Source organism: Corvus kubaryi, unplaced genomic scaffold (genome assembly GCF_017639235.1).
Source record: "Corvus kubaryi isolate FWS band 111438036 unplaced genomic scaffold, C.kubaryi_AGA036_p1.0 37395, whole genome shotgun sequence".
Lineage (NCBI taxonomy): Eukaryota > Metazoa > Chordata > Aves > Passeriformes > Corvidae > Corvus > Corvus kubaryi.
This window is the reverse complement of record NW_024581134.1, coordinates 412,123-436,904: the sequence shown is the minus strand read 5'-3', so window position 1 is coordinate 436,904 and position 24,782 is coordinate 412,123. Positions and strand designations below refer to the sequence as shown.

At 46.3% G+C, this 24,782-nt stretch overlaps 2 protein-coding genes and 1 long non-coding RNA gene across 3 annotated transcripts in view; 2 read left to right on the top strand and 1 right to left on the bottom strand.

The window, feature by feature from the left end:
* MTMR1 (myotubularin related protein 1) overlaps window positions 1-6,450 on the top strand; it is a 29,797-nt gene extending 23,347 nt beyond the window's left edge. The window contains exon 13 of the mRNA XM_042039909.1: window positions 5,194-6,450. Within this exon, the coding sequence (XP_041895843.1) occupies window positions 5,194-5,358 (165 nt within the window). The 3' untranslated portion in view covers window positions 5,359-6,450. The remainder of the gene's footprint in view (window positions 1-5,193) is intronic.
* Window positions 6,451-8,963: 2,513 nt separating this feature from the next.
* The window catches only part of CD99L2 (CD99 molecule like 2), a 32,138-nt gene continuing 16,319 nt past the window's right edge, over window positions 8,964-24,782 (bottom strand). Inside the window, exons 3-12 of the mRNA XM_042039910.1 lie at window positions 23,758-23,814; window positions 21,700-21,738; window positions 20,156-20,251; window positions 19,857-19,937; window positions 18,805-18,897; window positions 17,130-17,192; window positions 16,071-16,103; window positions 15,875-15,994; window positions 13,292-13,357; window positions 8,964-12,852 (exon numbers count right to left, since the gene is read on the bottom strand). Of these exons, the coding sequence (XP_041895844.1) occupies window positions 12,770-12,852; window positions 13,292-13,357; window positions 15,875-15,994; window positions 16,071-16,103; window positions 17,130-17,192; window positions 18,805-18,897; window positions 19,857-19,937; window positions 20,156-20,251; window positions 21,700-21,738; window positions 23,758-23,814 (731 nt within the window). The 3' untranslated portion in view covers window positions 8,964-12,769. The remainder of the gene's footprint in view (window positions 12,853-13,291; window positions 13,358-15,874; window positions 15,995-16,070; window positions 16,104-17,129; window positions 17,193-18,804; window positions 18,898-19,856; window positions 19,938-20,155; window positions 20,252-21,699; window positions 21,739-23,757; window positions 23,815-24,782) is intronic.
* Window positions 15,386-16,717, top strand: LOC121670120. Its single transcript, XR_006018045.1, has 2 exons — window positions 15,386-15,509; window positions 16,417-16,717. It is a non-coding gene; the product is annotated as an uncharacterized LOC121670120 (long non-coding RNA).

The following is a 24,782-nucleotide window of genomic DNA, read 5'->3' as shown; positions in this document are numbered from 1 at the left end:
CTTATAAATAGTACATGGCAGAATTTTTTGATGAGGTTAACCCTCCAAAATCCATTAAAAGGCATGTAGTACATTCACTTTTATGTTTCTACTTCATTTTTACTGGATTATTTTGTTAAATCACAGAAGTGAAATTTACTGTTTTTCAGCACATTGAGGTAATAGTTTAAATAAATAGCACATCCTGAAGAGCAATGGCCCAGGCAGTTTTCCAGCCCAGCCAAACTGTAGATGCACTGCTGGGTTAGGTTTCATCTATGTAGGCTCCTCTCGTGCAGCAGAAATAGGTCTGTGCTTTTAGCTGGGTTATGGACAGAAATGATGGACCTGGCTGTAGAAGCTGAGTGTTGCCTGGCAGCATCACTCTGGGGACACTGGTGTGACAAAGGAAAGGATGCACACTCTGCTGAAAATCTGTGGACTAGAGCAGCAAAAATAACTTGAATGCAGCTGGGTGATAGGTCCAGAGTCATCTTTTGAGCTTCCACTCCTAATTTGAGAGGCAGAATGAGAGAGTAGAAAACAGTACAGTTGCTGTCAGCCTCCCAACAAATTCATCTTAGACAAACCAATTCACATGATTTCTTAACAAGACAGTAATAAAAGCTTACCTTGGAGACACTACTTGTGCTGTGCAAGTAACACTTGCAGGGTTAAGGTGGTAACAAGATCTTTTAATAAATGATCTTCAAACTTCTTGTTCCTTACAGACTTTGTCGCTCTTCCATTTCCTTTTATTCTAAACAGTGGCAAAGTGAAGAAGAGCCTCGTTCACAGCAAGCCATTACAGGTGTTATTGTGAAGGTTGTTGGCCCCATTTCCTTCTGAAGAAGGCTTTGTTTGAGAGAGGAATCTCATGATGAAATAGAACAGGGTGAAGTGACAAAAATGGAGATGGTTATCTGTAAAAATTTGTACAGGATGGTTTGAGGCTACACTGACAGCAACAGGTCTGCCTGGGAATAAGTGTTTAGGAAGTGTAGAAGCTAACTGAGTTTAATTTTAATGTTTCTCATGACAGAATTTAATTCATGATGCTTCATCTTTTTATTCTTCTCCTCCATCTAAGATGGAAAGAGGCTTCCAGGAAATAACTGCGTAATTCCATGTTTCTCTTAATGATTTTGTTAAAAAAAAAAAGACCCTGAAACACATAGCTTGAGGTCGAGGCTTTGTTTTGGGCATTTTCCCCCCCCCCCCCGCCTTCACTCTGTATTTTCATTCTTTCGCATTTCAATTTGCTGCTTTTTTTCCTAAAAAGGGCAGTTACAGTAACAGAATTGAAGACATCTGGAGGAAAACATGGCTCCTCATGCCAGGCTGCTTTTCAGGTCTTTTTGTAGGAACTTCTGTGATACTTCAGCTGCCTATACCACCTTTTACTTGCCCCATGATTATGTAATTTTAACATGAACTTTTATTACTAAAAAATCAGCTATTGCCAGGTGCTTGAAAATTGAGCTGCTTGAGATTTTTCTAGACTGAATTTGGTGTGTTATTTCATGAAATTAAAGTGTGTATTGGAAGTTTAATGTGTGAATCCTATTTCTGGAATTTTATTGTTTAATATCATGTGCATCTACATGGGAAAGGCATCCTATCAGAAAATCCTTTGTGTTTACACTACTAGATGAAATGGCATGATGATATTTATGTGGAACTGTCTTGCAGTGTTTAAATCTAACATGCCCTTATTGAAAGATGGCCAATATTTTGAAGGTGACCCTTTTTTTCCCCACTATAAGATCCTACTCTGACTTGCTTACAGCTTAGCTGGGCTCTAATGGTTTGTATCCTGTGTCCCCAGGTATGTGTGTCTAACTGAATTGTTTTGTAAAACTTCATCCAAGAAGGCTCAGTTTCTCATGAGAGTGTGACTAAGAAAAATGTTTTCCCATATGAAAATGTTGGTCTTGTGGACTTCTGTTGGGGCAAGTGGCTGTTTTTCTATAAATGTTCCATCTCTAGGGCAAACATAAGGTTTTAGTAAGAGAGATTATATTTCAGAAATGGTCCTGCTCATATCCTGGAAGAAATTCATCCAATTTGGAGGTCTGAGGCTGCAGCAATCTCAATGGATTCTCAAGAACTGAGAATAAATAAAAGGACTGAGAGATGGATTTTATACCGAGTCTGTGAGAGAGTTGTGACTAGTTGGGAATAGGAGCTGGGAGTGAATAATGCCCCAGGTGTTTGCTTTTTGTTCAACCCATGGAAGAGAGCCTGGGAAAGTAGGCTGGAGGGGACATGGCTGCAGGCAGAGGAAGAGTTGTCCCCTGGGAGAAACGAGGTTTCTCCCCACCTTTGCCACAGGATTCCTCTGTTGTAAGGGAGCTCACTGGGAGCAGAATGGTCACTCTGTGTGTCCTCCTTATTTAGTCCATGTCCTGCTTGATACCCACATGCCCCAACAGCAGAATTCCCAAGGTCTCTGTTAAACCAGTTTGAGATCCAAGGTATGCAAAATTAGGAGGTGTTGGCTTCAGATCCTTGTTTGTAAAAGTAGAGTGTTAATACTCCCATATCTCATGAGGGTGCCGCAGAAATAAATTTGTTTCTTGACATGAGATGAAAGTACAAAAAAGGAAACTTTAGCATTTTAAATTCAGAAGAATAAATAAAAGATGGGGTCAGACACTGCAAAGAAAACTAAATATTGAATAACTTCTCATTAATTAAGTAGCATCAGCCTGTGCACTGAGTAAATGAGGAATACAAGGGGGAAGCTAGTATTTTAATATTTATTTGACCAATGATTTTATACAGGTGTACAGGAAGGCTGAATTGAGTTTGGAGAAGTAATCTTCATTCTGACACCTCCTAATTCTTTGAGAGCATAATTTTGCAATCTTAACGTTGAAGAGTTTTGTGTGTGACTTGAATGTACACAGGCTTTTTAAACGTCATTGTTGTTATTTAGTTAATTTATTTAAAGGCAGCTCTGCTCTTCAGGATGGATCTGTGGGGAGAACAGCACTTGCGTCAAAGTTGGAGCATGTGCCTGGTGAATTGGGCTCTGGGCATGCAGAGGGACTGAGAGGTGCAGCCACACTTTTCCTCCTTAAAGCACTTTACAGAGCATGCCAAGTCCTGCAGTGGCTTTTGTGTGGTGTATCCTGGAGGGATTTGTGGTGGGCTCCCCAAAAGCCGACTGTATGGAGCTGCTTTTTGAGAGTGTCTGAGCTCTGTGCAGTGGAACCCAGCAGCTGATGCCCGTGTGAAATCTGGCTGAGAGAAATGGGTCTGGTTTGCTGAGTCGTGGTTCAGCTGTGCAGAAATCAGGTGTACAGACCTCCCATGACACAGGGCTTGTGTGACTGATGATTCCAATGGTAAATCACTCTGTTAGGGACCTAAATGTTTCAGGAAAATGTCTTCCTAAAGAAATCTAAAGTAGGAGTCTGTGAGAAAGGGATCTTTTATTGAGGGGAAAAAAATAAAAACAGGGGGTGCCAGTTCCAGAAAATCTCAATATTTACTGAAATTCAAATTTTCCACAGTGTGTATTTACAGCATCTTGGACAATATTCATCAGCAGGCTCAGTTTTGCCTTGTTTCTAGGTGTATACACTTTCTGTAGTGTACCTCAGAAAAATGAGATTGGCTTTCTGGAGGGTGTGCTTTGTGTTTGATTAGTGAAGGAGATCTGTAGATTTGTGGCCTCACTTCCTCACTTTTGCTGAAGAGTTTGTATAGTGGATGCAGGGTAAAACTGCAAGAGAGGGAATTCATTGCACAGTGAGGGCAGGGCTCCAGGGTGGTTGGGAGCTGGTGGTGTGCAGAGACTGTTCTGCTGAAGACTCCAAAAGTTATGCTTTTAAAATTGCTGTAGATGACATGCGGGATGAATTGATGACTCCCAGGGTACCAGGAGCAGTACTTTCTGAATACACTGAAGTTTCTCTTCATGGGCTAATCATCAAACAAGAAAAAATATATGGGTAAAAAACTGTAGACCTAAAAAGACTGCTGGTACTATTTTCCTGTTTTAAGTTAGAACAAAAGTTAAAAATTCAATGGTATTTTTCTGTGTTAGGTTTTGAAAATATCAAGTGCATGGATTTTGGATGCATGTTCTTTAAAAAGCCAGAATTGACAAAAATTTAAGTTGTGACTCAGTTGTGCATTGATAGCAAGTAAAACCCTTTCTGGTTTTTGCTGTTTCCTTCACACAGCACCATGTGCAAATGGCAAACTCAGGTGTGCATCCCAGCCTTAACAATCACTGCTAAGCAGTAGGAAGTGATAGTGGGTGAGTGCAATTCCCTGGAGCCTGGCATTCCAGAAGCCCAGGGTGTAAATCACTCATCTAGCAATCCATAGCTCTCCCACTGCTGCATTTCCCCATGATTGTTGCAGCAGTGCAATTAAATTCTTTTCCCATCTTGCTCTTTCCAAAAGCTATAAACAATTAGAGTTTGTACAGGATAAAATAAATTAAAAGCAACTTACAGTAAAACTGTTTTGGCCTTGTGGAATTTGGAAGAGGGGGAGGGTTCTCTCTGCTTGTCTGAGATAACAAATCCAGCTGCAAAACCCAGTGTGGCTTGAATCTTCCTTTGGCCATGATATAGTTGAATGTTTGAGATGAATGTGAAAGGGCTGAGAACTCTGATGCAGAGTGGTGCATCTCTGGTGTTCGTTGGGTACTGTCAGAAGCAGAAACCGGTACAATGCACTTCTGTGAAAGGTTTATTGGAGTGTGACTCTGGGAGGTCCAAGCACCATTCACTTGGCTGCTGCACTTTTCTCACTGGAAGGGGTCAGACTCCTGGAAAGATGCCTGGTTACAAGAGTAACAAGATGCTCCATATGGAGCCAGCTTTGTGAATTCTACTCTGTTTATAAAGTAAGTCCTGTCCCAAGAGGCCAGAGAAATCATTCCCAGGAAAGGCATTTTACATCCAGCTGACAGTGGGATACAGGTACATTTATTGGAGTATGTTTGGAATCCCATGAAAACCATTTGCAAACACTTTTGAATAGGTTCCCTGCCAACTGTGGTATTGGAAAGGGACAGTTTCCTGCGATGTTTCATTTCAAATGACTAAAGAAACACTTTCCGTAAATATTGATGTACTGAAATTCACAAGTGTGGAATCCCTTGTTACTGAAGGCAACAGCAGAAGCATTGTGGGAAAAGATAATTCACTATGAGAGTCAAAGTAAGCCTTTTCTTTCTTTACCTGGCAGGTTCCAATCCACCAAAATCTTAAAGAGCTCCTGGCCATCCGGACAGAGCTTCAGAAGAAGGTTGAGGATTTGCAGCGGGAAGCTGCCACGCGTTCCATTTCCTCCTCCTCTGACAGAGGTTCATCTCCTTCCCATTCTGCTACGCCAGTGCACACCTCTGTGTGATGTGGAACAAAAGCCATGTGAAAAAATCAGTGTCAGGTAACACAGAGGAGGGTGAAATGCTTTTCCCATCACAAAAGGATTGTGAGTGACTTGTAATTGCTATGATCTACATGCCTTACTCTGTGTCTGATATTATCACGATGAGGCCAAAAAGAGCTTCAATAGATGTGATGTATTTTCTTGTTGGCAGTTCCCACATGTGTTTTGACACTCTAGCTAAATCACCAATTGTGAAATTAAACTTTGTTTTGAGCAACTAACAATTTAACCATCCTAAAAAGGAATCCATCTGCCAAGCAGACAGAAAAATGCCTCTCACATTGTCTAGAGTACGATGCCTGGTTGAAAGAATCAGATGAAATGCCACATGATGCTTACACAGAACACAAAATGTTTTTCTGAATGGGAGCTCCTTATTTCACTCAGTAATATATATATATTTTTTTTTTTGCTAGAGCAATTTATTTTTTTTAGGTAATGCACTTGGAAATTGATTTTAAAATAAATGTTTTCCAGTGTAGTCAGTTTTACATTTCAAACTAAATATGCCATTAAAAGTGGATGAAGTTGAGCTGGATTTATCAAGTACACCACACTGACTTGTATGATGTAATATATTTGGTAAAGCATGTATTTTAGGTTTTTTAATGCCTTTTGTACAAGTTGAAATAAAGTCTTTTGACTGTTTAGCTTATTGTTCAGTTTCAGCCTCCTGAGCGAGGGGCAAACTTGCTCATGTCGAGGTCTTGTACAAAGTAAAAGTTTGTTTTCTAGCAAATGGTAATATTTGGGGTTGGAATGACACCCAGCTGTGTAAATTGTATAGTCTGTATAGCTCCACATTGTGAAGTGTGTTTTGTTTCTAAGTGTACACACAAAATGCAAAGCTGTGTGCGTTTATGCCCATGTGTATGTGATGTTAAACCTATACATCCTCCCGTGGGTTTAAGCTGCACCTTCAGAAAACAGATCCTGCCTGTCCAAACCCTTTTGAGGACCTTAACTTGCAATGACATTGTTTGACAAAGTTTTTGAATAATATGGTATTAATTGGTTTTCTTGAAATAAAGCCTCTTGGCTTTTTGTTTTTTAGATTCCTACTAGCATTTTTTCTGTAAATGAATAATTTAACTGTGTTGTCATGTTAAATACACATTCCCAACTTTCTCGCATCTCCCCCCAAAAACACTCATATTGGAAAGATTTGATTACTATAACATTCCTCCTTTTAGAAAATTATTCACTGGCATTCTTGGAAGGCCTAGAAATGGTGCATGCAGCAAATTTTCCCTGGATTGTTTTCCTTGCTGTGTTTCATGAAAATCTGGTTCTTCTCCTTAGGAAACTTAAATATTGCAGCTCTGCTTTTTGACTCGTGCTTGTATTGCTCTGGGTTCTGCTGGTGGGAGTTAAGCCCCATTCTTAAGAGCCTATTGATTCTATATGGTGATTGTGGGTTTTACTGACTGTGAGTATTCATTTGTTGCTGCACATTTGTTCCCAATACACGACGGTGCTTTTCTGTGTCTCGTTCTCTGCATTAACTCTACCCAGCACGTAGTTAATGAGTCCAGTGAGCTGCTGAGCACCTTCCTGACTTCAGCTGAAGAGGCTGAAGTGCTGTATCCAGTCTTACACGTTGACTGTGCAGTGCAGGATATTTCAACGTGTCCTTTTTACTGTAGTGAATGCTTTTTATAATAAATATTCACCTACACAAGCACAGTTTAGGAAGGCTTGCAATGTTGCATCTGTTAATCAACCTCAGGCTTTTTATAAATAGATGAAAGATGTCTCCCTGTAAAAATGGTTCTGCAGAACAGTGTGCCAGCAGTGAATTTTACATTGCCAAAATATGTTGAGCTGGTATTGAATTAAACTCTTCCGTACTTCAGATTTCCTTGACGTTTCAACTGTATATTAAAGTAAAGCACATTATCTCCAAAATGCAGTGCTAAAGAAAATCTTTTGAAGTTTTTCTCTATATTTGTGCTAATAATCACAACATTTTCTCTATAATTATTGCAAAAGCGATGACTGGATTAGCTCGGGCATTCTGAGCTTTTTAAAGCTTGGATCTCTAGAGCTAAACTCTGAGAATTTGGTTTTGCATAGAAGAACACCAGTTATTTCAGCTGACTGGCTGCACATCCACCAGTTTCAACAGAGCTCAGCGAGTCTCTGATGTGCCAGGAGAGCTCTGGGGGAGGGTCCTGCTGTTCCATGTGTCAGCACAATGGATGGGTTTGTACATACTTAGCATGGAAATATTCAGACGTTCTATAGCTCATGTGCTAGTTAGAGCACAGCTTTACACTGAAGAGATGATTGTTGTACTCCGTCTGCTTCCTGATAATCAGATTTTTTCCTATTGATTTAACAACTAATTCTGTCATCATTTTCTATTTTTCAATAAGGCAGAACTGAACTAGTTAAAGGAAGAGCAGAACCCTGTTCCCTGTCTGATGCACCTTGGACAGAGCTATTAACTTCTGGTTCAAAAGCTGCATCTTCTGCTTTGGTTTTTGGTTTTGACTCTGCTCAGTATAAAGGGAATGTGCAAAGACAGCAAGCAGTTAACATTTGGCTTGTAGGATTTTCCTATTGTCAGTGACGTGTGAGAGGGCCGCAACCTGAATCCAGTGTCCCAGAAGGGGATGAAGCCTTGGTAACCAGCTGACACATTTTTTGGTTTTAAGTAAGTTAAGTGAATCATCAGCATCAGAGACTTTGCCATTTTAGTCCTGTTTCAGAGCTGAATTTACACTTCTTTCCCCTTTGTAGATAAAAGTAATTTTTTTGTTTTTTCATTAAAATGGAAGAAGGCTTTTAAAGCTGGTAAACACTCCTATCTGTCTGGTTCTGTTCCCTGCAGAGCAGCCTTCTCAAGGAGTTAAAGCTTTAAACAAAAAGTGTTTCACTGCTTTCATTTTCCAAGGGAAGCTGTACTAATTCATGTGCTGTGTGTAGTAACACCAAGAACAGCTGGTTCTCTAAAAGCTGAAAACAAGGAATCAAGAGCTCTCATTGGTGTGCACTAAGCCCCACAACAGAGGACACAGTAAAATGGGCAATTCAGACTATTCCCCAGGTGAAACATTTATGGTAAAAAGTAAAAAAGAATGTCCGTTTGCTGAGACCACGTCTGCTGAACTAAGACGGTATCGATAGCTTTTAACTGCAGAGCTTGTTGCAGTTGGGAAGAAAGAGTTTATTTCTACAAGAAACATGAGTCAGAAGTAGTTTGAAATATAAACCACCTTTCTTGACTGTGAGACTGAGCATTCCATCATTATACAAAGCTTAGTTTGCACTGCATGGGAGATTTATCTACTGGGTGTGAAAACGTAAAGAAAACTGCAGGAACCCGAGGGTGCTGCCTCGAGTTTAGCTGCTGGGTGACCTGAGGAGTGTGTGTGTGTATACAAATACTTCATTTTTACCATTAAAGTTTTCATAATGGTATTCATCTTCACACAAAGTCCAGTTTGGATTGGTTTTTTAAATAAAGTCTTCAGTGTAGTTACAGAAGAGGTGATGTACTGTAACGATACAGCCAAACGCTTGCAGCTTACTTCCAACATACCGAAAAAACCACAAAAAAATTAAGTCTTTCTAGTCAACTTGGTTTATTTGGTGTTTTCCAAAGGCAGTTAAATTCTGTTTTTTACCCCCATGACCCTTAACATGCACATTAACAAAATGTATTTTCTTGCAGTATAACATTCAACCTTCATTTGGTACAGGTCACTTGTTCAGCAGCAAGGAATCTGTCTTGCTTCTAAGTTAGAACATCACTCAAAAGAAAGGGTTCTCTAATTTCACAACCCCATTGTTTCTCATCTGTTAGAGAAGCAATTTTTAAAACCTCAGCCTGCCGACTCATCCTTCTTTCTCAGAGTCTGAAATGGTATTATGGACTAATTCCACTTTCATCACAACAAATGAGTAGTTAAGGATGACAATGGAGCACTTGTAAGGGTTCGTCAGTGGGGTTGCATGAAAATGACTGAGTTCGTAGTGCCAAAAAGATCTGAAATTCATGTCAGAGTATTCTCAGCTGAGGAATCTGAAACATACTGCCAAAGGAAAATGCAAGTAATTGAAAGAATAAACAGGAAAAGAGCCAGCTGAATTCTTTCAATTCTCCCTTTTCTCTGTCAAACCTTTGACAAACCTTTGCTGGATCGTTTTATTGCCCTTTAAATTAGCTTTAGAAGTGAGGTGTCATAAGAAAAAGAGCTCGCAGCGCACACAGTACAGAAACTCTCAGGACATCTGTATATATAGGTTTTAGACTCATGAAAAAAAAACAATTTTCTAGTGGTTTATTGCCTTTTTTTATAAAGGACAAGAAAGTTCATGCCATGTATAGAGAGCTTAAATGCAGGATTTTTTAAAAATCCATATCCAGATGTAAAGTGAATATATAGTAATTAAATGAAAGTAGAGGTCAGTGCTGGGTCAGCTATTGCAGAACTCAGATCACTACTAAAAAATACACAGGAAACCTCTCAGTTGCTATAATGCCTGAAATATAGATGATGTGTAAACTCCCTGTTTCTCAGAGACTGGTCTGGCAGTTCAGATGGAAGGGGACAAACAGCAATAAAAAAATCATTTGAGCCTTTGCTGACATTTGCCACTAAGATTCTGACTTTTGTTGAGTTTTGAAGAGAAGGCCAAGCCTAATTTCTCTACTGCAGGATTTGCAAGTGTTTTCCTATTTGAAATCCTAGAGAAAGAAATCTTGAATTCTGTCACTTTGGAAGTGTTCTCTTTCACTTGTATTTGTGGATTTCCACGTACCTACACATTACACTAAGCTGTAAGTAGGCACCAAAGTCAGAGAAGAGCCTTCAATAAAAGCTGCGGCTTCTGAGTCCCAAAACCTGCAGTGGATTTTCCAGTGAAACATTTCCTGCCTTGTTTTTTACATTTGTGACCTGCAGTATTTTGAACTAGACTTGTGCTTCCTCTATGCCCTAGTGTAAGAGTTCCCCAAAGGAGGGGTGGGTGCTGTACCCTTAAACCACACCGACTATTGCACTCTCCTCTGGTCAAACAGGGCAGGGTAAAACCCATGATCTGCATCTGCAGGAACACAGTCACTGGCAAAGGGAAAGGTGGAATTTCAGGCACTGGATCTAAGCCGGGAAAACGGCTTCTTGTGATCATCAGTGCCATGTTGTAACACTTCATCTACAGTAACTTAGAGAAAATATTTCATGCTACAGCTTTCAAATGTTTGGGTAAGAACAAAGAACAAGTGCTGGTGCATGGGACTGGAGATACACAAACTCAGCTGCGTGGCTTAGCCAGCACCTGAGCTCCTCATGCAAATTGTGCAGACCACACTTCCTTCGTGAAGACCCTTCTCTGGGACTAAACAAAGTGCATCCCATCTCCTTCCTATGCTTCCATTATCTGCGCCAATAATTAACCTTTCCTATTCCAAACACATTCATAAAACAAAGCAGCAGTAGTTCAGAGTAGTATTGTTGCAGCCTAAGTGTTCTGAATAGTTGTGAGGCACCTTATAAACCACTGTAGCTGTTCTGCCAGAGCTAGTATAAGGCTTTAAAAATGCAAGTGTTAAAAAGAGCATAAAGAATTGTGCAGCTATTGCAAAATACTTAACCAAGTTACTAGGCAATTTCCTTCCAAATGGAGCTGTTACTGGGCTCATTCACCTCCTGGCAAGGCCTTCTGGAAGTCATGTCTGCCTGAAAGCTGTGAATTTGTACATCATACTGAAAGGCTTGGTTTTCTTAATACGCGTTCATAAAATACAGAATTTGCAAACCCATACAAAATGCTCACATTTCAGGTTTATTTATAAATAGTGAGTACCTCTTACACTACATAAAGTGAAATTTCCTTCACTTGAGAGCATGCTTTTTAAGCAATCACTGATTTGGACAAATGTATTGGAAAGTGGCAGTTACCCACATTTTAGGAGCTGTCAAAAAGGCTGGGGAGGAATTAGGAATCTAAACAGAAATTCTTGCAAAAAAGTGAAGGTTGGGTCTGGGCAGCGGTTTGGCAGCGTGGCAGGGGCTGCGTGTGCACTGTCCTGGTGCAGCCCAGTGTCCTGCTGAGCACCACTCACAGCCCAGTGCTTCCCAGGCAGCTGCAGGAACCCCATGCAGGACAGTGACGGAGGATTCAGCCTCTCAGGAGATACTGCCTTTTTTAAAGGTTGGTGGTGACACAAGGAGTGAAGCTTAAATGCTTTTTCTGCCTCTGGGTGCCTGGGAGCGCTCCCGATAGTTGCTGATAAAAGAAGAAGGAGGGGACTGCATCTTGTTAAGCTTGACTTCTGTTGTGGTAGTGAGCATTACAGGTCTTAACAGATACCTGCTTTGTTTATTTTCTTTTGGGTTAAATGTGTCACTTGTTCTAGTGTGACAGATCTGAACCCATCCTTGAAAGCATCCAAACACACACAGCTTTAATTGTGGTGACAACATAGGTATCTCAAGTCACAGAGACAGAATCACAGAAAGAACTAGGTTGGAAAAGACCTTTGAGATCATCAAGTCCAACCCATGACCTAACACCTCCTCATCAACTAAACCATGGCACTGAGTGCCACATCCAGTCGTTTTTTGAACACGTCCAGGAACAGTGACTTCACCACCTCCCTGGGCAGATGATTCCAGTGCCCAATCACTCTTTTGAGTGAAGAATTTTTTCCTGATGTCTAACCTAAACTTCCCCTGGCGCAGCTTAAGGCAGACTGTATCACTTCAACTCCATTCTGATCTCCAGCACAGTGGAGCATTCAAATGGTATTTCCTAAAAGTGAACACTGCACACACTGCTATCAGCTGTATTTGTGACTTGGTTTGAAAGTCAGGTCCTTTGGTTAGAAGCCCAGCGCTGGGTGGTGGGAGTGACGCATCCTCAACTCGTGGCTTGGGAGCAGGGAGTCACCTGGCTCAGCCCAAGGCCCCACACAAGGACCCACCATAGGCACTTCATTTTCAGGTGTAGCTACACTAAGGACTGCAATCCACCCTCAGGAAACGTGCAGCTTTGTCCTTGCCACTGGAAGTGACAGTGCCCGATGGCAGAAGGTGGCTGGAGGCGCTTTGCAGGGTTTGGCTTTGGATTGCTATTTACAGGCACTTCACTGTCCTCATACCTGTAAGCTCTTGAAAACTGACCACTGCTGAAGCACCTTCTGTGGATTTCCATACAACTGCACACCAATCCTATAATACTTAAATGTAAACATAAACCTTTTCACAAAAAATAAACACATGCTACCAGTCTAACCCTAAAGCCTAGAGCAATGAAAAGCCAGTTCAAGCCTAAATACACATTAAATAGCTTTCGAGTCAAATTAAATTAAAAGCTAAATTACAAGCATGTAAGATCTCTGTTGCTGCTGACTGATAATTTTCTAGCCCTGGGTCACGCTTTGTATCTTCGCACTGTCTTGTTTTGGTGGTTCTGCTGACTGTGTTTCCAGGACTGAATATTTAACTGGGGAGAAAGAAAAAAAAAACATGAGTACAATAGCACACGATGGAACCAGGGCACAAGCAAGGGGTGCCCAGCACTGGCTGATTGTATGTGACACTGGAAAAGCCTTTGCAGCAGCCTTGATTGTCTGTCACTGAAAAGAAAGATCATGCTTCTCTTGTGCAAGACTTTCGATGGCTGGATACATGAAAGCTAAATGTTAACTGCCATCGTTTGCAGCATGAGCTCCTTGGGCTCTTACCAGGCTTTCCTTTGTGTGCAGTAAAGGGGTAAAAGCACTGTGGTGGATGTTTCACAAAAGCTGCGGCATCTCCTAAGCGGTGCCTTCATCAAAGGGACACAGAAGCTCCGTGCAGCACCGGGGACTTTAACGAAGTCCCTGGGTAAAGCTGTTTTTGTGGAGGGATGCAGGCAGGGGTAAGGGATACAAGGCTCTCACCCTGGGGTTCCTCGCTTACGACGGCTTCCATGTTTTCTCCTTTCACATACTCCGCGTTCAGTCCCTCTGAGAAGTACAATAAACAGAGTGAGATGGGAAGGGTAGAAAGTAGAATTACTTGCTTTGATGCTTTAAAAACTCTGGTAATGGGCCTCAGAAGCTGTAACAGCCGAGATGCTTTTTTGCAACTTCCTCTGCAGTGACAGCAGCACAGAAGCCTCGATAACCCACAGCCAGTGCTGAGATTCACTGGGTTTCAAAGTGCCCATGGAGCTCCTGGCAGGCACAGCTCCAGCAGCAGCTCTTTTGTCTGAGGCTCCTGCTTCATCTTTATCACGCGAGGCAGCCCAGCTAATTCCTGTCTAAGGCGCTCAGCTCTGAGCAGTGCGGGAGGAGGAAGGGAGGAAGGCTTCCCGGACAGGACTGCTGTGCAGCGGGGGCTGAGCCTCAGCAGAGATGTGCCACAGCCTCATTAAAAGCTAAGTTATGCAGAGCTTCAAGAAGCAGTTCAGAGCAGGGCTGTGGTGATGAAGCAGGATCCCAGTGGGGTGTCAAATCCCGAATAAGTCCCTTATTTAAATGCAAAGAAGTTCCCAACGTTATCAACAAGTGGAGCCGAGGCCAAGGAGCAAGGCTGGGCACTGCTGGGCAGGGGTGGCTGCAGGAAGGTGGACAGGAGAAAGGGAGTGGTCCAGCTGAGAGCTGGAGGCGAATTAAGACTGACCGGGGTGTACCATGGACTTCAGGCATCCTCAGCAGCTCCTCTGCTGGGGAGAGGCAGAGGTGGGAGTGCTGTGCCGTTGCATCCATTAGAGACAGACCAGGAAAGGGGATTAGAGTGCTGGCCTGCAAAGGAAGCCTGAAGCAATCGGGCCATGCAGCACACACTTTCAGGCATCTCTAACTTGTTTGCACATCTAAATGTGGCTCAGGGTGTGGCAAGTACTGGCTGTGCCTCATCACCAGGTTTGGATGGGGCTCACTGGTATCTCCCAGTGAAGGAGGAAGGCAGGGAATGGTGCCTGGGCCAAGCCAAAGGAGTGTGATGGGAGCCTCAGGTAGCAATGGGGCAGCTGCTGCCTCCGAGGCATAGGAGAAAAAGGGTTCTAGCAACTGGCTAGAAAACCCCCATGAAGTCCCCAAGCCAGCAGAGACACTGCGGCCAGCAGCTGGCCAAGCTGTGGAGGCAGGAGAGGTGCAGCTCCCACCCTCCCTGGGCACAGCGAGAGCTCAGGGACGCCTGAGGCTGAGCCACAGCCCAGGGCACGGCTGGTGAGTGCAAGGTGAGGTGTTAAGAAAAGAAAGTGGGATGCAGAGTCCCTGGCAGCGTAGTGCACGTCCTTTAGAGGAATCATCAGCAAATGCTCCTCGGGAGAGACTCAAAGCTGAAGGACAGCTGGACAGAGAGAGCGCCGAGCCTGTTCCTCCATGCGTCAAGCGAGTGGTCACTGCCTCCACCCAGACGTGTGTTTTGCTGGGATAACACCAAATGCAATTTATGTTTTTCAATAAAAAGCCACTTTTGCAGCGGCTGACGGCTCTTAGATTTCTGTCATGCATTGCAATGCATCTAAGGCCTGACATTAGCCCAGCATGCCATGTCTGATGGCTTAAATTAATCCTCCTTTATAATTAACTTTAATTTCCTGCTGCCTTTCTGGGGCTTTGTGTCTCTCAGCTTCCCCCTCATCAAAGCCTTTACTCCTTTTTTTTTTATTATTTATTCTTGCCAAAATATCATTTAAGTGAGGGGAATATACAAGGGTGTTTCATTCCATCACATTCATTTGATTTTCCTGCTGATCTAATTTACCAAAATGCTGTTTGTTTCAGGCACAACTGGGAAAATAGCACGATTCCAGCAGAAATTTCCAACCCTAAACACCCTTTCCCTAGAGCAAACAGGACTCACAGGAGATTTCAATAGATTAATTTAAAAAAAGAGCTTTTCCCAGCTGCTTGCAGCCTCCCTCCCATGAAGAACTACAGGAGCCCACCATGGCCAGGTGAGTGCTGTGGGCTGAGGCTGAGGACCCTCCTGCAGTGCTTGCACCAAGCAGCTTTAAGGGGCAGCTCATGCAAAAGGTGTTTCATAGGAATACTAAGTTCTGCTGCTTAATTTGCAGTTTGCTGCAATGATTGTCACACACCTGCTGAGGGTGCACTGGGCTGAAGCCCCAGATGCCGACACTGCCCCTGCTTCCTTCCCTGCTGCCTGGTGAGTTTTTATGGCTTGCTGAGATTGTTGGGGGTTTGGTTTGTTTATTTTGGGGTGGGATGTTTTTTTTCATACTGACTGTGTTTGGTATTGGTGGTTTGGTCTTGGGCTGTGTTTGTGGGGGGTGTGAGGGATGTGGGAGGTGTGAGGGGCAGCGTAAGCCCTGGGGGTGGCAGTGGGTCCTGGGGCTGTCACTGCTGGTGGGCTCCCGTCTGTTGAAAGCCTGAGATGGGGGGACCCAATGACCCATGGCTGGGGCTTTGTTCTGCCAGCTGGGGGGCACTGGGTGGACAATGGCAGTGGGGTTCAGGGTGGAACAGCTGTGTGCTTGCTGTGTGCCTCGAGGTGCCTGGGGAAGGACTTACGCTGGATGCTGAAGCAGAACTTCTTCTGCTGGTAGGAGATGTAGCTGGAGACAGCCCCGATGAGCGCCATGGCCAGGCCGCTGGCAATGCCGGCGATTGTCCCTGTCTCTATCCCTGTCCCTGTGGGGCACAGAGAGAGCTTTGTGATGGGCACACGCACCACCCCTTCCATCCCACCAGCCATGGTGGCACCTACCTCTGTTGTTGTTGTTGGTGTTGCCGCTGGCACCTGCAGAGACACGATCCCGTCAGTGCCCCTGCACCCCTCTGCTGCCCCCACTGCTGTGCTGGGAGGGAGGGGACACAGGAGGGGGGTGGCAGTGCAGCCCTGGGCTGGGGGTGGGCAGATGCCCCCCATGGGATGCAGCATTTGCTGCCCCGCACTCCGCTGGGCTGCTCGTTTTTGTTTCTCAGAGGGCTTTGAAGCTGCTCCTCTCCCTCTGTGTGCGCATGGGGGCAGTTTTGGAGGATCCTCTGCATGGGACACCTCTGCCTGTCTGACAGCTGCCCTCACCCCCACCTTTTACACCTCCATTCCTCAGCATTAAGGGAACACCTGAAGGGCTGTCAGAGTGTTACAGAGCACACTGGTGGCAGTCACAGGAGGTGACTGGCTGAGTTCCATCATGTTAGGGAACCCTCAATTGGCTTGAAGTCTATTTTGACATCGCCTTCCCCGGAGAAACTGGGCTGGGAGGAGAAGCTGCTCGCACTGGAAACTGCAGCCCTTGCCGAGTCACATCCGGAATTTATGGAAGCAGGTCAGCATTGTATTAATGCCTCTGATGTGTCTTGTCCTTGGCACAGGGATTTATTAAATGTTGATTTGGCTCGTGGTGTTCAGCTCTTTATGCGACTGCTTTTAATATTTAATACTGTGGATCCTTGTGAACGCCCAGGCTTATCTGATTGTTGCTGGATTTCCCCCTTGTTCCAAACACTGGTGGAAGGCAAACGAAAGCATTTACCTGCTCATGGCACCAGGATGCCCTCGAGGTGACAAGGGAGGCACAGGTCCTGTCTGCCCTGGTGGCAGCTGGAGCTGCAGAGCCCCCATGGAATCAAAACTACACACCTCCAACTGCTGGCACCAGGCATGACCAGGGAGGCCAAAAGCTTTTCCCTTGTCTCCATGACTGAGACCCCTTTTGCCGTGGAGCTGAGCACTGCTCTGCACAGGGCTCTTTCTAAAAGCTGGGGGTAACCCTGAGCCATGACTGCTGAAGAAAACCACCATACGTAGGTCACCACTTACCCTTCTTCTCGTCTGGGCTGTAGCCCCCGTCCACAATGCTGGCCAGGTCATCATCTGAAAATCCTTTAAAAGGAACAGGAACAAACAGTGGTTGGCACCTGAGGGAGCCACAGCTGTGCTGGAGGTTGGGATCATGGGATGCTCCATCCCCAGTGGGGAACTGGGACTGGTCAAAAAGTAATTCTGTTTCTCTCGCAATTACCAGATGTTAACCCTGAATTACTTTAAGGTCATAGAAAAGGTAATAACTGACTAGTTTAAATGCTACTGTATTTTTTTAACTGAAATGACTGATGTATTTAAGAGTTCATGAAATGTTTTGGTGCTCAGCCTTGGCTGGCAGGGGAGGAGGCAGGAAGAAATGTTTTGTGTGTACTGTGGCCATGCTGCTGGGGACCAGTGAGCCCCTGGCAGCACCAGCTGGGCCTGGGGTCCTGCAGGCAGGAGCTGACCCTTATCCTTCCCAGAGGGACAGAGCAGTCCAGGGGAAAAATTGAGCACCAGCATGTTTTGGTACAGGTGAAAAAGTTATCTTGTAGTGGGCAAGTCTAATTAATGCAGGATAAGTACAGAGAAACAAGGTCTGTGAATCTGCAGCTGAATGAGTGGTGCTGTTGCACATCTCAGCTCCAGTCCCAGAGGGAGCCCTGGGGTGCAGCAAGGTGTGTGATGGGAGCAGAGATCCAAGGCCAAGACAGCAAAAGGTTCTTCCTCTGATGCTGTGTCTTGGGAAGAGTTTCCTTTGCCTTAACAGCCTGGAAGAGACTGCCTTATTCATCAGCTTACCACAAAACACAGATTTATGGGCTCAGTAATGAGTGTGAAAAGAATGAAAGCCCTGACTATGCCAGAGCCTGGAGAGGTCCCAGGCAGTCCAGGGAGCAGCGATGCCGGGGGAACGCGTGTGCTGGTTTGTGGCCAGCGCCACGTTCCAGCAGCTCAACGCCTCAACCTTTCCTGCAGGAGCCTGAAACCTCAGCAAGCCCAGAATACCAAAGTGCAGACAAGTCACCTAGTTAATACAATGTAATAAAATACCTGCCTGTTAATTACGCGTGCGAGCAGGGTATACGGCCATCCCGACATCAATAAACCAGCCGTGCAAAGTCTGTTTCCCAGCTCAAGTGCTCAGGGGAACAATCCTCACAGACAAATGATTCATTCACTGGAGTATTTCAGAGAAGGAAAAAGAACCCTCCCAGCCCAGAGTGGAGCCGGGACCTGAGCCTGCTCTAGATTTACACCCTGGCAGTGACTGTGAACCCCAGCAGCACATGCCCTCGTTTAAAGAGCTGTCAGCTACGGGGATGGAGGAACTCAACACAACCACCACAACTTAATGGATCAGAAGAGACCCTGGGAAAAAAAACCTGCACACAGACAGGGTGCAAGTCATTAGGAAGAGTCCCCTTCTGCCTTGAACCAGTGAGGAAGAGGCTCCTTCCCTCCCCAGGACCAAGCTGCCTGTGGAAACGTCCCCACTCTGGGTGGGCAGGACAGGGGCGGTGGATGCTGGCAGTGGGCAGGACATTGGACCAGGCAGTGCCTGTTTCTCTTTATCCCATCACTTGGTGGGAATGGTGTCTGACAGTGAAGAGCTGGGAAGGATCTTCTGCAGCTCCCAGGGAACAGCGGGGCTGGTAGCAAGCAGGACAGAGAGGAGAGGTCAGCCTACCTTCACCTGGCCTTACATCCGGCCTCCCACCATCTTTCCTATCGTTCTTATCATCAAGGGCATCAGCCAAGTCAAAATCCATAGGATCCTTTTCTAGAAAACAAGACCAGGGTTAGCAGTGTGGTGACAGGCTGAGGAACTCTGCAATTAATTCATTAATCAGGGAAAAGCACTGTTGAAAGAGATGAAACCCCTGACACAAGTATCTCCAATTCTGCTATGCAGCCTCCTGGCAGATCTTCCAAACCTACCCTGTTCCATGCCCCCACGCTGCTGTGGTGGGAAACATCATGTCCTTCCTGCAGAAACAGTGTCCCCATGGCTGGAGTGCCAGGTAATCAGATAAATGAGGCCACTAGGAAAAGTCAGAGCCAAACTGGTGCCCCAAGGGCGCAGTCAGTGGAAGGAAGGGAGGTGGCTGCACCATGCTCACGTGCTGGCTGGAACAGCCTGTGACTTGATTCCTTGGAGTTCTTTTCCTCTGTGAATGTTCAGTTGGTCCCCTGAGCAGCCTGGCTCTGACAGAGGATATTGTCTCTGCTAACAGCAGCTAAAACCACGGCACAGAGCCAACTGAGCTCCCCAGCCCTCCCACCAGTGCACTCCTGAGTTTATTCTGGTCCAAATTTTTTTTTTTCTTTTTTTTTTAAGCCTGGGAGCACTTTTTGCCAAAACCCTGCCTGGGCAGGCAGCAGAACACCCAGCTGACAGGGTGCCCTGAGCCTGTGGGTGTGTGCCAGTGGAGCCCAACACAGCTGTACCATGATGGGGGAACAGGCAGCTCACAGCCTTCCAGCAGGCATGGGAATGAAACATGGGCCAGGAATCACCGAGGTCCCCCAGGAAGCGCAGGGTAATGCCCAGATGCCCTGTCTTCTCTGTGGTTTCTGATATTTGTTTTTTTCTTGAGGTGCCTCAGGTTAGCAAACAGACCAGAGGTGGGAAATACTGGGATGAGGGCAGTGGCACCATCATGGCACATCTCAAATCCTCCCCCCATGCCAGCAGCAGAGCTGGGGTGAAGCAGCAGGGGCTCTGGAGATGATGCTCACCTGGGTTACGCTTAGGAGGTGCTCTTGTTGTTTTTGGCTGCTTGGTTGTGGTGGTGCGAATGCCATCCCAAAAGCTGTTGTCTGAAGGGAGGAAAAAAAAGACCAAAATGACACTACCCTCTGAAATGTGGGCTCAGATGAGTGCTGGGAGGGAATCCCCCCCCCTACCGGGAGACTGGGGCTGCACTGGACCAGTTCAGTGCTCTGGTCTTTACACAGCTTCAGCTGACACTGGGAGCACCACTCACTCCCCCTGGGTGTCCTGGGGATGCTCGAGCCTGCGGGGAGCTCTGTGTTACCTGGCTTCCCTGGCCTGGGGAAGGGCTTGGGAGTCGGCTTGGCTGGTTTGGTGGTAGTCTCCACAGGCGTGTCAAAGTAATCAGCCAAATCGAAGTCTGCAGGAGAGAAGGGATTGTTAAACTCCTGTTTGTGGGGACAGCACAAGGCTGTTGGCACACACCCCACTCTGTGGGTGTTGTGCACGTCATGCTGCACCATTGCCAGGGGCTCCCATGTCAGGCTAGAGCTGGAAAGGGCATCCAGCCACTCTGCTGCTCAATCGTGACCTATCACAAAAGCTTCAGAAAAGCCTGGCCACCATTTCACTCTCCCCATCCAAGCTGTGGCTGCTGCCCAGCCCCAGCAACCCCAAAATAATTCACTTTTGGGGGAGTCCTGCTGGTACCTGCAGCATCTCCTGAGAGCTGGTGCAGATGAGAAGGGACTGTGGGACTGAGCCAGTGGCTGGGACACTGCTCCCTGCGCAGCCACCCATGAGTGACCTTGAGCTGAGCAGGGCATGCACAGAGAGGGGCCAGGGCACGGGAGTCCACTGCAGGAGCCTCTCAGTGCCATCACTCATCCAGAAAACACTCCCTGGGGAAGAAGCAACTAGCTGAGACAAAGCCTCAGCCTCTGCATGTGTCCATTTCCAAGGGAGAGTTTACTGGATCGAACAACCTCTCATTCGGGCTCTGATCCAAACACTGACCCTGCACGTGCCTCTGGCACTTGGCTTTTCTTGTCCCTAGCAAAGACCATGGTGGCCAAGGAGCCAGACAGCTGAAATGGGTTAAATCTGTGCCAAGATCCTCATGCGGGGGTGAGTGGATTCACTTCTGAGTGCTCCCCTGATGCAGTTTATTGCAAGCTCCTCCAGCGGGGTTGGAGGAGCAAACTTCGGCTCCTGTGACTGTGCTGTATTTAACAGGGACTCTCTGGCCAGAACTGAGCCAGAGGAGCAGCTGGCAACAAAACTCCTGTGAATTTAAGGGAGATTCCTCAGCTGTAGCACTGCTGGGAGCTGGCCAGCCAGCACATCTGATGTGTACAAACAGCCAGAGACCCACTCTTCCCTGGATGGGGAAGTGTTACCAAGATGGGACTTTACGTGGAGGTTGGGGGTATCTTGGAATTAAAAAAAAAAGGAAAATATCCTCTGGACTTCCTCCTGGAAGGAAAACTAGCAGGTGCCCTATCTGCTGGGCTTCATTTCCAACAGATAGGAACAAAAGTGCTTGTGTAGCTGAGCAGTGATTTGTGTCTTCTCCATTAGGATACTGCAAAGTGTGCGAAATTCTGCCTTGGCTGTAAATGCTCCGCTGCCACTCACCTTCAGCATGGACAGAAATATCAATATTGCATTTCTCTGGCCACACAGGAGCAGTGCATGTGCACACACCAGCTCCAGCTTCCCTAAGGCAAGAGAAGGGGTCCCAAAGCAGCTGCTGAGGCAGCAGCACCCAGCCACACACGGGCAGCCCACGGGGACTCACACAGTTCAATCCCACGGGAAGTGCACCCCACACTGGGCTGCGATGATGTGCATGCAAGAAGGTCTCACCTGTCCCACCTGCCGGCTTTCTGGGGCCCTTGGGAGTGGCTGTGACAAAACAGATGGGGAAGAAAAGTGTTAGTCATAGGCATCACCAAAAATGTCACCTGTGGATTCAGAATAAATGGCAAAGGTTTTACCACAACTTTCTGACATCTGCATTTGTAAACTCAGGGCACAGAACCATGAACACCCTGCATGCAATGTCCCACAGGACTGCCCACAGATGAGAATGGAGCCCAGTGCTCCATAGCACACTGCTGCCTTGGGCCGAGCCAACATCCCATCCCAGGTGGAGAGCAGGCAGCTGCAACAATCTGCTCTAAGGCTCCTGGATACAGCGGCAGACAGGCAAGGACAGATGCTGTACAGAACAGCATGGAAACCAGCAGTGAGTTGCCAATGTTTTATTGTCCCTGGCCTGGTCAGTCAGTCCCATGACAGATAATTTCCTGTGCTGTGTTACGCACAGGAGGTTCCCTGTCAGCTGGAGGGCTGTCAGTGACACCCTGATACTCAGCCCCCCTGGCTGCTCCTGGGCTAAAACAAGCTACAGCCAGCCTTTGAGGGGGGAGAGAGGGAGCAATATGGAAACCACTGCCTATTAATAGTGGCTGGCATTACCAAGTATATGAATAAATCATGAGCAAGAGCTGTGGCTGCTCCATTCCCATTAATTTCCATTACACTGGAGTGGTGCTGCTGGGCTTCATTTCCAGCATGCTGGTATAGTTTGATGTGACCCAACTCCAGACCCTTGGTTTGCTTTTTTCTGGGGCTGACACCATGAATCCAAAGTGGGATGCAGCAGCTGGAGAGGCCATGGGGACAGTGCTGCCTCTTCCCTTCACCCACTGATGGGACTCCAGCCTGGGGAACACCACTTTCTCTCCACATGAGGTGGCCATTAGTCATTTCTAACCATGTCTCCTCACATGCTACATTAAAGGGCTTGCAAAATCCTAGATGAGCTGCATCAGCCCTGTGACCAAGTCTGATATCCCGTGGCCTATCCTGGCACACTGCAGGAGAGCTGCAGAGAGATCCCGTATTCCACATAAACTCCAAAGTAACACAGCACAAGTGTCCGTGTGTTGTTAGACTACAGCACAAGAGGTTTCAAACACTGGTACAGCTTTCCCTTCAATACATGTGGGTTTATTCTGCACGATCCCAGAATCCAGCATTGCTCATGGAGCAATCCCTGCTGCTGCCCCGCCAGGTGCTGGGTCTGGGGACAGTCACCATGAACTGCGTTGCGAGGGCTGGGCAGCAAGGGGTCCTGGGTGCTGGAGTGTGCATCTCTGCCACAGCATCTCCGTGGCTGGGTAGCAAAGGGAGTCAGAGGTGTGTGAGGGTGCACAGTGGTCTTGGGCTCAGCCTTGGCACTGGGGGCAGGTGTGTGACCTTTCCCAGGGAGGGAGATGAGCCTCTCCCATCCCTCAGCTGCTGTGCTGGCAGTTAGGTTTGGTCCTTGGGGTGTAAAACACCAAATACTGAATGCTGAATGCCAGCAGCAAGGCCCCCCACAAGGAAATGAGCTTCCTTTAACTGATGGGCTACACTGGAACTGCAGCAAAGCAGAGCAGCGCCCTAACTTTGCTTTCCCAGGCACCACACTGCCATGGGAGCAGGGAAGGACCCAGCGCTGCCCCTCCCTGGCTGGGCACAGCGAGCTGTTCCCCCCAGCTGGGGAAGGGAGTGGATGATGCACTGCTTCCAGGCCAACGGGGCCAGGCCTGCTGGTAGGTGTTACTGAGGAATGCAAGGAAGCAAAAAGGGCAAGTTCAGTGCCATTGCTACCTCAGAGCACAGGTGTGCTGTGTCTCTGTGGTTCCTCACAGAAGTCAGTAAGCAAAGGGCACCTGGTCAGCAGCCAGCTCCTCCAGGACTGTCCCCAGCTACACCTGTCTGCAGACCCAGACCCTGTTATCTCCCAGGCAGAGATGATGAGGCAGTTGTATCCTCTACCACCCTCCCACCAGCACCAGATCCCAAAGAACAAATCGCATCCATTAACATCTATTTGTTTTCTCCTCTTTAAAACAATGTGTAAATGTGACTTACGTCGCTTGGTGACGAGGGCATCTTCTAGGTTGAAGTCATCTGCGTCATCCCCATGACCTGAAGAAAAACAATCAGCACTGGCTGTACTCACTCCACACTGAGCAAACCACCTTTAAATAAGGCAGGGCTAGACTTGTTTGCTCAAATTGCTTTAGTTTTTTGCTGTTTTTTTCCAAGCCTGACCCAACACTGGTGATGAGGAACGCATCAGCCCTCTCCAAATGCTGTGACTGTTAAATTGCAGAGCAGTCATCTCTGGACTTTCCATTTGTCTGCCCTAATGGATGCAGTATAAAGACACATGTTACGCTTAAATTTGTCAAGGAGAGCCTACCAATTCATCTCTCGAGCTGCCACTCACCTCTGGCTGTGCTCACAATTATATGTTTGCTAAACACCATGAAAACATTGGGACAGTGCAGACAAATTCAGTGACAAACAAAAAAGCCCTATGCCCCTTTTCTTCTCAAGTACCTTCCAACATCAAAGGCTTTGCATGAAAAAGCTGTTGCTGGCTGCCAAGCACGACTTAGCATTTCAGAGGCTGCCTGCATCATTCTGCCTTGGAAATGTGAACAGGACCAAACCCCCCATCCCAGGGCCATATCTGACAGGTGCATGCCAATTTTTTTGTTAGAGATGCCTCACCACAACTCTAGTCCCATATCCCAGGAATAACTCAGGGCTTCATCATGTTCTCCTGCAACAGGGCCAGCTAATCCTTCCTTTCTCTGTCTCTTTTTTGCATGGCATTAATTACTGTTGACTTACCCCAGTTCTGAATGTATTTGTCTTGATAAATTCATGCTTTTACATCTCGGAGCATGCTGAGTAATTAATATCCTTTGGGTTTGCTAAGTACTGCAGCACTGCAAGAGAACATTAAAATGGCTTTCCTCTTATTCCTACTGCTAAATGGATTTAGCTATTGCCACCTGAGCTCCAGTGTGCTTCATGAATAAATTTAAAGCTTTACTGACAAGGACAACAACAATGGGAAGGCACCAGTCCATCAGAAAGCAGGT